The 13820-nt window shown below is 42.0% G+C and overlaps 1 protein-coding gene across 2 annotated transcripts in view; it reads right to left on the bottom strand.

Moving 5' to 3' along the window:
- NSMCE2 (NSE2 (MMS21) homolog, SMC5-SMC6 complex SUMO ligase) overlaps positions 1 to 13820 on the bottom strand; it is a 216756-nt gene that overhangs the window by 104161 nt on the left and 98775 nt on the right. The window contains exon 5 of one of the 2 annotated variants that reach the window (XM_047841706.1): positions 3747 to 3830. The exons of the other annotated variant lie outside the window; for it this stretch is intronic. Within the exon in view, the coding sequence (XP_047697662.1) occupies positions 3747 to 3830 (84 nt within the window). The remainder of the gene's footprint in view (positions 1 to 3746; positions 3831 to 13820) is intronic. 2 annotated transcript variants of the gene reach the window in all.

Here is a 13820-nt window from a genome sequence, read left to right as displayed (position 1 = left end):
CTTTGCCTGGTCCAATCCTCAGCCCTCCTCTCTTCTCATTCTACATACTCCTCCTGGCTCCAACTGTCGTCTCTATCAGTGATTCTCAAGCCCCACCCTGAATACTGTTTATGTAGAAACTTTCTCCCATCAGCAACATGTCATTAAGCATGCTGACTCTCAACTACAGGGATATCCTGAAATCTCAGGAGCGGCATTTATAGCTTGAAGAAACACTTCTCCTGCCCAGCACCTGAGACACATCTGTTCCATCTCTGGTGACCAGCACCATCATCTGCTGAGCTGTCCACTCCAGAAGCCTGCATGTCTTTGCCGCTGGACATGAGGACGGAAATGGTGTCTCATCTAGTCTGCTACCACTCATCAGGATGTGCCAGATAGACTTCTGGTTCGAGATGGTAACCTGAGCTTATATATTAAACTTCACACATTCCCCACAACCTGAGCTAAATAGGGAATCATGAATTCTCACATCAAAGGGCTCAGGAGTGGCCAGCAAAAAAATAACAACAACAACAACAACAACAACAACAACAACAACAACAAAGAGTGCCTAATACATAGCACAACAAGTATTTGTTGAAGCAATGAATTCAATCAATCGCTAAGTCCTATGGTTTCCAATTCATTTTCTTCCCACTCATCCCCTTCCTTTCATCCATAGTCAGCACTTTAGTGAAAATCACTACTACTGTCTGCTTCGTTTACTGCTGAGTCTGCCAGCCTCCCGTCCTGCTTGTCCCAACCCATTTTCCATGCCACAGTCTCTTATCTTCCTCACAGGTCAGTTCTTATCATCCCTCCACTAAGTCCTTTTAAAATCAAATCTGAAGGGCGCCTGGGTGGCGCAGTCGGTTGAGCGTCCGACTTCAGCCAGGTCACGATCTCGCGGTCCGTGAGTTCGAGCCCCGCGTCGGGCTCTGGGCTGATGGCTCAGAGCCTGGAGCCTGTTTCCGATTCTGTGTCTCCCTCTCTCTCTGCCCCTCCCCCGTTCATGCTCTGTCTCTCTCTGTCCCAAAAATAAATAAAAAAACGTTGAAAAAAAAATTTAAAAATAAAATCAAATCTGAACTTCTCAACATGACCCACAAGTGTCTAATGCCCTTGACTTTGTACATAGCATTCCTACTACTTGGGAGAATAACTCCAGTGTCATTGTAAGGAGAACTTCTTGAGGAACCAAAGCTGAATTAAACACTTGTCTGATGTGCTCCCCCAAACAGTCTATATTTCCCCTACAACTGCATCAATTCTGTGTTGTAATTGTCTGTTTCTTGTCTATCTCGTCAATTACGGTGGAAATTTTGATGGGTGGGCCACTGTCCTTTACACTGTATTTCAGTGCCCTGCATGGTTCCCGGCAGAGAGTAGGCATTTGATGGGCATCTGGTGAATGAATACATTTTCATATACCACAAGTGACCATGCAAGCAGACAACTTTGGAATTCTATCATTGGCAGAGGGGTTCCGAATCAGTGGAGATCCGTAAACAGGCATCAACAGTGCATGAACATCACAGAATTGTACCCAACATTTTATGTGTATATACATTTGTTGACAGTTTTAGACTGTCATCCTGACAGGATATACATCCTGACAGTTTTAGACTGTCTAAACAGTCAATAATCCTAAAAATTTAAGAAATGCTTGATTAGAAAGGACTCTTCTGAAGTGTATTACAAACTAGCAAAACCAAAATGCAGATGCATACATACAACACACATATACACACAGGGATTGCCCTAACGCTACCCAGCCTTAAGGTAAAGCTTTTACTGAAAAGGGACAAGGTCAGAGAGTCGAGGGCTGCAATCTGAGGCAGAACAGAGAGAAAAAAGGAACTTCTGTCTCCGTGACAATTTTACACGGGGTCCTCATGCAGTCAGTGTGTGAAAGGGTGGTTTCCATGCAAAGGGTATCAAAGTCTGAAGAGATCTGTATAATTTTGAAAACTGAAAACTTCAGCTTGCCATGATGCTGCTCAACTTCAGGGAAGTTGGTCTTTTCAGTTCTGGCCGGTGACTTCCCTATCTAGACTCTGACCTTCAACAAAAGGCAAGAGAAAAGGAAGAGGAAGGCAGTGGGCTAGGCTTATGACAAGGGAGGCGCAGGAAAGGGGGGGGAGGTCAAACCCTCATCACATCTCAGGTGACCCTCTTTCCCTGGCTCACTCTACTCCTCCACTCATAGTACAGTTTATGTACTTCCTGAATTGCAGGAATCTTGACAACGTATCAGGCGCTTTGGTCAAATGATAAAATGTATGTAAGTTCTGAAAAACACAGGCAGTTTTGAAAGTTCTAGGGTTTCCTTTTTTCTTAATAAATGCTGACCATGTGCATCCTCCCCTGAATTAATTAAACATTTAATATGGGGCGCCTGGGTGGCTCAGTCGGTTAAGCGTCCGACTTCGGCTCAGGTCATGATCTTGCGGCTTGTGAGTTCGAGCCCCGCATCGGGCTCTGTGCTGACAGCTCAGAGCCTGGAGCCTACTTCCGATTCTGTGTCTCCCTTTCTCTCTGCCCCTCCCCCGCTCATGCTCTGCCTCTCTCTGTCTCAAAAATAAATAAAACATTAAAAAAAAAAAAATCTAAAAAAAAAAAAAAAAGAAAGAGAACATGCTCTTTCTTTTTTTGGTAAGTTTTCATATCAGCATACTGCCTGGTTTGCTTTAGAAAATGTTAACCTCGGTCTGAGATGTTACTAATCCACAAAGGTAGGACAGGTGGTTCGGAGTGGTGACAGGCTTGATTACTTTGTGTTTCAATGCCAGCTGGCCTAACTTCCCCCACTGCAGAGTCCGCAGGGTAGTTACTGATCTTACATCTAAGATGTCTCTAGGTGTGAAACAAACCTCACTTACAACAGATGGAAACTGGACCCTGTCCTCATTAGCAGCATCTTTCATCCAAAGGAAATGAAAGCCCGTTTGGTGAATTGGGTCCAAAGGCCTGGCGAATTCTCTTGACCAGTTAATTAGCATCTAGGTAATCAGGAATGGTCCACACTACCTGTCTAGCAATTCAGCCCCGGGATCACTTAACAACACACAAGAACAGCTCTCGTGATGCACACAGATGGGAGCCTCATGAATTTATTATACATACTATTAATCCACTAGTGCCTAATTCTGCTGCAGAACTCCAATTGTGTAAATGGACAAAATCGTGAATGCTACAAAAATAGTTTTTCAAAACCAAGTTTGTAAAACATCCCTTTAAGATTCTATATTCAACTATTCTATCTGGACTTTTTGTGAGGTTTTAATCTACTCACAAAAATGTATTACTTTAAATAATAGTGACAAGTGAGGACTGCTCTGGGTAAATTCCTGATACATTTATGGGGAAACTTAGTGATCGGTTATTCTGGCTGGAAGCTGGGGTGAAAGGGGAAGTAGAGAAGAAAGGGGAAAAATTATAATTTAGTAAAGTCCCACCCGACAGTGTAATATTTGATGCCATATTCACTTAAAAAAACAAACAAAAAAACAAACCTCCGGGACTCACTTCAGAGTTGTAACGGGTTTTGCCCTGATATCCTTCTTAGCAAGAAATTGCGGTTAATGATTTATTGAAATCTGGTCTAAGTTCCGTTATATTCATAGATGAGCTGAACATGTCACTGAGAACTGGGCTGTATTGTTTCCAGAGCAGTGTGTGGGATCTGAAACCTTTTCAAATGCTACTGGGACTGTTCTGAGGAAAGAGAGAAAGATGAGAACGGAAGAAAAAAATTCTATAACCTCGTCCATTGCCTGCTCTACTTGAATCCTTATCCTTAATCTTGTCGACCTCATTGTGTCTTCTATCTTCTTTAGGTTTCACTGCTGCAAGAGAGACCCAGGTTAGGAAGTGTGACTTGAGAATGATGCCAGGATCAATGTTGACAATGAGATGAGAGCCAGAGTGAAGCCAGAAGAGGCCGAGAAGCCAGAACTGGAAATGAGTTGTCAGAGATGCTCATGATGAGGCGTCTACAGTATACATTCCACCCCTCCATACAGGGGTGAAATCTGCCAAACCGAACAAGTAATACTCACCCAGAAGAAAAGGGTCTACTCTCGCTGAGATCATTTAATTTGGTACTAAGTGAAATGTGCACATCATGAAGATGTTCTTAATACACTACTTCTGGGAAGAATTATTCTTGTGAAGTGTGGAATGGGAAGGAAGCATGAGGCATGGCGACATGGATGCGCATCACCTGGGACATCCAGCAGTCTGCTCCCACAGATGCCCTCAAGGTAGTATTTACCTTGAGGGGCCTCACAGACTCTGACACCCGATCTCATGGACTGGACCCAGGAATGCAGACTCATGCTAACAAAACTCACAAGACACAGATGTATTAAAAAAAAAAAAGAAGAAGAAGAAGGCGACTTTATTATTTACAGTGAACAACAGAAGAATCAGGTATACTGAATGTATCAGCCTGATAGTGAATTATCTCCTTGGGAAGGAAAATTTACCGCAGGGAAGCGTGGTGGGCGTGGAAGCAGAGCAAGTGGAGTTAATTACACAGGATTCCAGCACCAAATGGCATAAGTCTCTGCAGCTCTCTACAAGAGGGTTACCCACCTGCCAGGCAGGCTGGATGCTTGCCTCAGCCTGGCAGGTGCCACTGCTCAGAAGGTGCTTTGCTGGGTATCACCACAATTAAATTGATTGGTTTTCTTTTTCTCTGTTTGAGAGACAGAGAAAATGCTCATCTGATGAAGATTTTATATGTTTGGGCAGTTTTAAGATGTCAATACCCTCAATTAGGGTATAGTCAAATTTTACTGTCCAAGGAGTCTTTATGTCTCTTAAGATCACAATGGCTCTCTTGGCTTTAATCTCTTAGATGTTCATTTCTTCGATTAATTTTCAGAGAGTATTTTCATTTCCCTGCTTTCTGAGATCAAGAGGGGCACCGCAAGGTGGACTCCACATTTGCCTACAGGTTCCACAAAGTGTCAGTTAAAGTCAAATCAACCTGTACTCACTGTGCCAACTTTATGCCCACTGCTGTGCCAGGTACAAAATAACATTCAAAACAGCCTCTAAGGAAATGTTGTATCCACTGGATGCCTACAGCCTTTCTCTCTTTTTAAGGTACAAGAAATATAAAGATAAACACAATATTGTCTTGTTCCCTTTAAGTCTTGCAAAGGAACAAGATACGTGTGTTTAAAAAAAAAAAAAAGAAGAAGGTGCTGTGCCAAGTGATATAAAGCATGGCAGAGGGAGTCCTTTTATATTTATGGGCAGAGAGACAGAAGCCACATCTTTCTGTAAGTCTGATTAAAAAAAAAACAAAAACAGGGGTGCCTGGGTGGCGCAGTCGGTTAGGCGTCCGACTTCAGCCAGGTCACGATCTCGCGGTCCAGGAGTTCGAGCCCCGCGTCGGGCTCTGGGCTGATGGCTCAGAGCCTGGAGCCTGTTTCCGATTCTGTGTCTCCCTCTCTCTCTGCCCCTCCCCCGTTCATGCTCTGTCTCTCTCTGTCCCAAAAATAAATAAACGTTGAAAAAAAAATTTTTAAATAAAAAAACAAAAACAAAAACGAAAACAAATAACACTGATGATTACTTTAAAAATTTAACAACAGTGAAGCATGAAATAGAAGTTCCTTCCTTTCTACTTCTCCACCCTCTCAAGGTTGCCCCCAGTAGTGCAGTGAATACTCTTCCAGATCTTTTTCTACATATATGAAACACACACACACACACACATACACGCACACGCTTCAGCAGCCCCAAACACACATATTTATATACATAAACATAAATTTATACATTATATCAACATGCAAAATTTATATATTACACATCCCATTTATGTAATATATATACACATATGTGAGATTGTAATATATATACTGTTTTATAACTTCTTCTACATTTAATTTTTTGTTGTCAGTTATAACATGTATTTTAAAAAGTACAAAAAATAAATATGCTGTTTAGAAACCAAACTACTGTTTGCTCCCACCAAGTCAATAAACAGAAAATTCTCAGTGCCCCAGAAACCCCTGTGCCCCCCCCCCCCATATCATCATGCTGAATCTTATGTTAATCATTTCCTAGCTTTCTGTATAGTCTCACTACCTGTGAGGCAGGCAAAGCTCAAATTAGCCTGCATCAAATGCCCTCAGGGCAACAGCAGCTTCTGTTCTCTAAATCTCCATGGATTCTCACTGTTTCTTATATTTCCTCTGATTTTCAGTCCTTTGCTGCTCTGAGGATGTTTTCTTATACATATTCAATAGTTGGGGTTGTTTTCAGCAAGAGGATTGTTCAAGTAATGTGATGGGCTGTATTTCCAGTAACAGAAATCTGTGTCACTTGTCAACTTCTTTCTGTGTTACAGTTATATGTATAAATGTAGAGTCTTACCTACTAGATCCTGACTCCTTGGGGGTTATGGGAGGCAAACGTTCTTAATCTGCCACGGCACACACAGTGAAATATGCAGACAATGCACAAAGAGTACAGAGCAAAGGAACGGACATGAGAACGAATATGGAATTACACCTGTTCCGGAGGGGTTGCCATTTCCTTGTTTCGAAGGGAGAGGAGATGTGGATGCATAAAATGATCTGACATGAAACAATTTGAGGCAACAAGGCAATATTTTCAACGAAATCACCTCCACTCACCAACGTGGGAAGTTTTCCAAGATACATTGTCAAGTGAAAAAAGAAAGTTGTAAGACGGTGTCTGTGTATAAGACAGATCTATCTCTATCTCCCACGTGTGTAAACAGGCATGTGTGTGAGTGTGTGCCCACACACATTCTTGTTTATGGCCAGAAATAATGGCTGTGAGAGCACGTAGCAGTGGTTACTTCTATGAACGGGGCCTGGGAAGCCAGGAGTTAACCTTTTCATTTTCAAGTGTCCTATATAATCTTTTTACATGAAGCAATACATTATTTTGATAGTTAGGAGAGAAACTTTTAAATTCCATTCAAGGGGAAACATATCTGATGAGAGAGATCAAGAAGAAAAAACAGACAGAAAGACATAAATTATTGGGGAAGGCTCCTTCAAAAAGGCAGGACCTGAAATGAGTCCCAGGCCCTGGTAGAGTTCACACTGGGAGGACAGAGGTGAGGGAAAAGCAGGGCGATACGGACAAGAGCTGTGCGTGAGCACATGTTAGGAAGAGACGAGAACGACACCTGAAGAGGACCCCAAGGAAGCTCCCCTGGCTCAGGTTAACTCCAACTCCAGTTTATACCGAGGGGCGTGATGTCTAATCAGACACAACGGCATCAAACAGCATCAAATGGGCAACGTCATCAATATTAAGAGCTTATCACTGGTTTCATGGGAAACAGAAGTCACTACAGGGTACTTGACAAGGCAGTAACAGAATACCAACCTCGTGGAGTACTTCGTGCAGAATGAAATCAAACGTGAAAAATCCCTAGTAATTTGTAAAGTGCTGCATCAGCAATGATAGGTTTTATTACGCAAGAGTTACATTTTGGGGAGGTTATCATGGTATTTTGGCACAGAATGTACCAAACAGGGGCAGAAAAACTCAGGGCCAGGAGATTCCTCAGCAACAGAATACACCTGTAAGAGCTCGTCCAGTTTTCACAACCTGAGACGTGCGGGTAACGGCCCTGCCTCTCAGGTTTGTTGAAGATTAAGTGCACATAAAATGGCACGGTCACAATGTATCAGTTCGTTTCTCCTCAACGCTATCAGAGTCCAGATGTATGCTGATAAAAATAAAAACTGATGCCCTGGCCAAGGGAATGAAAAAGATAAAGCCTGAGACTTTTCTAAATAAATAATCAGTAAGGATCTATTTCTGGGATGCCGGGAATGACCGAGGAAAAGATGATTTCTAGCTATCCAGCAGGGGAGACTGGGGAAATGGTCATGTCCCTGAAAGAAATCTACCCAGATCTGCGATCCACAACATCTCTGGAGTCAGGACACTCCTATCACATGACTTTCACCTCCACTATCTGGTACTCCCGACCCATAACCCTCCCCACTGGGTTTGGGGCAACCTCCTTATGTTAGTATAAATAGATCGTGAAATATTTTAACATAAAAGTGTACTTATATCTATTTTATTTGGGGAAAAAATGTCCAGGATACATTAAAAACCTCAAGACAACGGAGACACGCAAAAGTCACTGACAACTCATTTACCACAATGGGCAAAATTTAGCAGTACCTTATGACAAATCAAAATGAGCTCCATGTTTGACTTGAAGGAAGAAAGATTCTAGATAAATAAAATATGTGACAGAATTAAACATCTTTGTTTTAAAATTATTTGTATCATCTGAAGACCTGAATCGCAAAATTATGAAACCAAAAAAAGTTCAATAAAAATTAATAAAATAAGTGATTCTTATTTACTGTGTTTTAAAAATTCCCTGCTTCTAAGGGGACTCTTGACTTCTGAGTTCCATGTTACAGCCCTGCGCTGTGGTCTCGAAGTAGAGTTTATTACTGCTTTCCAGTATTCCAGAGGTCTCAGTTGGATACACTTTGTTGCCCAGCTCAAGGTCAAAAGCTCGAGGAATATTATATGACAGAAAGCAAAAATTCCAAAAGCTTAAAAGTGCTCCTCTATCATGCTTCAGACTACTTTTCTGTAAGACCACATCTCTGCAGAAGAGGACAGAGTTGGCAATTGTGTAACTAAGCCTCCAGAACTAGTTACAACTCTGGAATGTGATCTGTGTTTTGCAATATACTTGTTCACCATCATATGAAAATCTTGGGAAATAATGTATCTTGTTTACCTGCTAGTTCCTGTCAGAGAATAACTCATTTAAAAGAATGTTAAGGCAATTTCTACATACTTGACAAACTAAACAGGGGGGGAGGAAGAGGGGGGGAGGAGGAGGGGGGAGGAGGAGGAGGAGGAGGAGGGGGGAAGAGGAGGAGGAGGAGGAGGAGGAGGAGAGGGAGGAGGGGAAAAGAAATCTATTCTTGTTTCACAGTAAGATGGGAAGGGGAGGTAGGAGAGGGTGCATACGAAACAAAACTGGCTCTGAGCAGCTGGCTGTTGAAGATGGGGGTGAGAACACAGAAGTCCACCCTCTAACTGTGCTTTCAGAATGAGCCTCCCCGAAATGCACCGCTGTGGCCTGTGCATTCTTTTGAGCTGAAGACAATCAGGGCCCACAAGAGTCAGGAAGAGCTTTTCACCTCCCGCTTAACTGCCTCTAACAATTTAAGTAGAGGGCTTGGTCCTGGAAGAGAATCACCACCAGAGATAACTACAGAGACCGGGAGCTGGGTGTGGTGAGCTGAGGGGAGCTGGCAAAGCCTGCTGGTTCGAAGTCCTCTCTGTGGTCCACTGGCTCCGGATGGCATGACGAACATTTGTTTACCAAATATCGGCTCTTCCCATCTCCCTGCGAGGTGTCTTCCTTCCCTCTGAAGCGCCAGACTCCTGCCACCTTCTGTTTAGCTCGGGGTGGCATAGAAACCTCAGCTGCCTCTCATATTTTTGTGGGGCTCCTGGACCTAGGCAATTAGGTTTGTCTTTCTCCTTTTAATCTCCTGTTAATCTTAAATCGGTTTCATTAATAGACCAGTCTAAGGAACCCAGAAGGGTAGAGGCAAACATTTTCCTCCCTGTACCTACTTTGTATGTGGAAAGGCTTCATAATCAAAAGTTTAAAAAAGGCACCCACCCAGTTTTTCAAGACTGTCTCCTAGCTCGGTGTCTACGAAGGACTATCACAGTTTTATGAACAGAACTACAAAAAAAAAAAAAAAAATACATCATCCTGAGAACACTGAGTTAAGATTTCTACAACTCCTGAGGCTTATATTTGCCCAACGACAAAATTACTGCAGACAATAATCCTGATTACGCTCATAACTGTTCTGTAAAGCAGTTTCACATACATGATCTCAACTGATCTTTAGAATAACACTGTGAGATACGGTGGGTAACATTCCAACTTATGAGAAAGAAATACGAGGTTCAGAGAAATTAAGTGACATTCATGCATGCATGCATGCATGCATTCCACAAACATTTACTGAACACCTCGTATCTGTCAGGCAGATCTGTCCTGGTATTAGGAATTAAGAGACAAAGAAAACGTGAAAATGTGATTCCGTCTTTCTAGAGGTGCCTGGTCTAGTAGAGGGGAGAGATTTACAGACAGAATTACATGATGATGTGATGCATGGTACAATGCAGTGATTTTCAAAAACTTTAAACATGATCTGCACTAAGAGATGACATTTTATGTCACAACTCAGTGTATATGAACATATGTTGAAACGGACAAAAGTTTTATGAAATCACATGGTGCATGTGGCATTTTCTAACCTACCCTGTTCAGCATCTTTTATAGCAAAATGCTGGTCAAGACCTTTTACAATGATGTCATTATTCACTAGTGGGGTGTGACCTACAGTGCGCAGAAGAGCTACAATCAGAGTTCTGAGGTAATAATGCACAAGGAAACGCAAACTCTGTCCCAGGGAATGAGAACGAGCTTTCAAGAGGTTGGTGTCTGAGCACGTATCAATATTAAAGTGGCAGAACTAGAACAAAAGTCTTGAGATGCTTTAATCACTTTACTTTGGCAATCACTGCTGTTTTATGCTAGACACATACGAAGCAGCAACCGACTGTGAATTCCAGATAAGCTACAGAAACAAGCTCTTTTCTTGAAGACATGTCAGCAACCATTCATTCACATTTACCAAATCCTCGCTGCAGCATAGCACTTCCTGTAGCTTGGCTCACCCTGCTTCCTTCCATCTGTAAAACCATTACGAACATTCTGAGACTATCAGGTTTATTTTATGACTAACAGTCCTAAATATCTGTCCTCTCAAAAATTCTCTAGAATCGGGGCGCCGGGGTGGCTCAGTTGGTTGGGCGACTGACTGTGGCTCAGGTCACGATCTCATAGTTTGTGAGTTCGAGCCCCGTGTTGGGCTCTGTGCTGACAGCTCAGAGCCTGGAGCCTGCTTCGGATTCTGTGTCTCCCCCTCTCTCTACCCTTCCCCTGCTCACACTCTGTGTCTCTCTGTCTCTCTGTCTCTCAATAATAAATAAACGTTTAAAGAAATTTAAAAAAAAAACGTAAAATCAGATACTGTCATTTTTATTAACTACCGGTCTATACCATGATTTTGTTCAGTGCTTTAATCCTCTATCTCAAGAGTCTCAAACTATTTGCTGTCAATGCAGGGCAGCTGTACAGACACTCAGTGAAGGAAAGAGGTAGCGAGCGAGAGCTGATGGCTCCGGGAGAACGAGTGTCTCCTGCTGCTGCCCTCTGCTGTCTAAGAAAGACAGGGGCAAGATCAGGGAGACCCATCAACTTGACTTTGCTTTGCCATTTCTTCCAATTGGAATGTTTCCTTTTTACGTAGGTGTTTTGAGGCTCATTTGCCCAAGTGAACCAAAGATTCTTTTCATGAACTTGACCTAGTCTCCTAAGTTCTTTGTGCCTTTTATCCATTAAGCAACAAAGAAAGAAAAGGTGCATTCCCACATCAGCATGTGATCAGCTTACAATAGTACCACTATTCACTGCGTATTCAATAAATATTCATCACGGACACTGATATTGATGCTGAATAGAAAATAAACAAAAGGAAGTAAGTGAACTGAGCTTCATGAGATGGAGGAACTACAGCTGTTTTTCATCCCTACTTCCCCAAGGGGGGGAGATGCTTTGAACATCAAGGGTAAAAGATTTTGTTGGCTGAAGGTTGAAAAAACAGTATTCTTAATTAAAATCAAACCAAACTGAACCACCCCCAAAACACCAACCAGCATTTGTGCCTTTAATCATAGAATTGTAGGGTCTTAATAAATGGAAAGTATTCTGGGCTATGCTTTATAGGTATTAACTCAGTAACAGAGGACTAGCCAGAAGGAAATGAGAATTCTACTTTTGAGAAAGTTACTGAAAAGCATAAGCCATTTATAAAGACATCCTGATCTTAGGATGAATCTCTTTGTTTGGAAGAGACACTTAGGGTTGATACCTTTGAATATTTTAAGGAAGTCTGAATAGGTCAATGAATTACAGTCTACAAGGTCTTAAAAAAAAGATTTTCATGTTTTAGACTACACAAAAGAGTTATTTCAAGAATACTCACTCTTTAATTTAGAGCACCAGGGATAGCATTTTCAAAAATCTGTAAATATTTAGTTGAGAATCAAATGATAAAATACTAAAACAATCAACTAAAGATTACGTAGCTAAAAATAATATAAAACAGACTCCTGACTTTTTAATCTGTAATTATTCTTTTACAGAAAGTAGAACTAGGGAATAAAAAAAACTGGGCTCTATTTTGAGGATAAAGCTGAATTTCACCTAGAACAGAGGCTTGGTATGATTTTACTTCCTAAAATCTTTACTGCTCACTTCCAACTCTGAATGAAGCATCTCCAAGTGACTGCGCTCCTCTAGGTGCCTCAAACTCTGTATGTCCAAAACGAAACTCTAATTTGCTACTTTTTCCTCCTGACAACCTTCCCAAACAACCATTCTTCTTAATTCCAGTGACCTCTAAAATGGATATACACAAGAAAATCTGCTGGAAAGGAGAGTAATATAAAATAGTAGTATTTCTGTCCTGGATACATACTCAAAAGTATTTAACTATCGGGCTACCTGGGTGGCTCAGTCAGTTAAGCTTCCTTCCGACTCTTGATTTCAGCTCAGGTCATGATCTCATGGTTTGTGAGTTCGAGCCCCGCACTGGGCTGTGCATTGACAGTGTGGAGCCTGCTTGGGATTCTCTCTCTTTCTGCCCCTCCCCAGCTCACGCACACACTCTCTATCCCAAAATAAATAAATAAACTTTAAAAAAAAAAAAGAAAAGAAAGAAAAAGAGTAACCATTAAGGAGTATGTGATTAAAAAAAAAAAAAAGTTGAGACCACAAACCTAATCTAGACCTCCTCGCTGCCTTGAGACCATCTGTCATCTGTCTTCCCAGTGTGTGAATTCTCCATCCAAATCTCTTCTCCCCGTGTTTGTATTTCCAACGGTACTTAGACCGTTGACGCATTTTGCTTGGATTTCTGTGGTAGTTGTCAATCTTGTCTCGCTCCTTGCGATATCTTTTCCCAACTCACCCTTCACTCTGTCACCACGATTATCTTCACTAGTCAGATAATATCACTCATCAAAAAACCAGCAATGCCTACAAACACCTAACATAGTTTTCAGGGCTTTCTATTCTCTTATCTCCACCTAGGAAAGTAGTGTGCAAAAAAAAAAAAAAAAAAACAAAAACAAAAAAAACCATGAATCTCAGGACTACATTTGAGTTTTGGTCCTGCCTTTTACAAGCTTTGTGAGTTTGGGGGAAATCACTTAGGTTTCCTGAGCTTTTATTTCCATCTTTGAGTAGTGCTAAAAATAGCTCACAAAACTGTCATGTAAATCAACTGAGATTATATATGGGCAGGAACTTATTAGCAGAGAGCCAGGCACACACTAACTGAGCACCGACTGTCTGACCCCCTACGAGCTCTGGGTTCATTAGCTGCTACTGCCCTCTGCCTCATTCCCATTACACTTGCCCCCATGGTCCTGGCACGCGACACACCAGCCCCTCTGGAACATTTGCTTTCTCCAACATGCCATGCACTCCCAGCCGCCTGTGGGTCGGATTATACTATACTCACAGCCTCACATGCCCTTTGCTGCTTTCTCCAAGCGAAATTCTGCCCAAGCCTCAAGGCCCAGCTCAGATGTCAACTCTTCCAGGAAGTCTTCCCTTTATTCCACCGATCAGAATTAACCACTTTTCCTTTGTGTTCTCCCTGCACACTGCTTGCAGCTTTACTTTAGTATTTATTTCG

This window comes from Prionailurus viverrinus, chromosome F2 (assembly GCF_022837055.1).
Source record: "Prionailurus viverrinus isolate Anna chromosome F2, UM_Priviv_1.0, whole genome shotgun sequence".
Lineage (NCBI taxonomy): Eukaryota > Metazoa > Chordata > Mammalia > Carnivora > Felidae > Prionailurus > Prionailurus viverrinus.
This window is presented reverse-complemented; position numbering and strand designations above follow the sequence as displayed.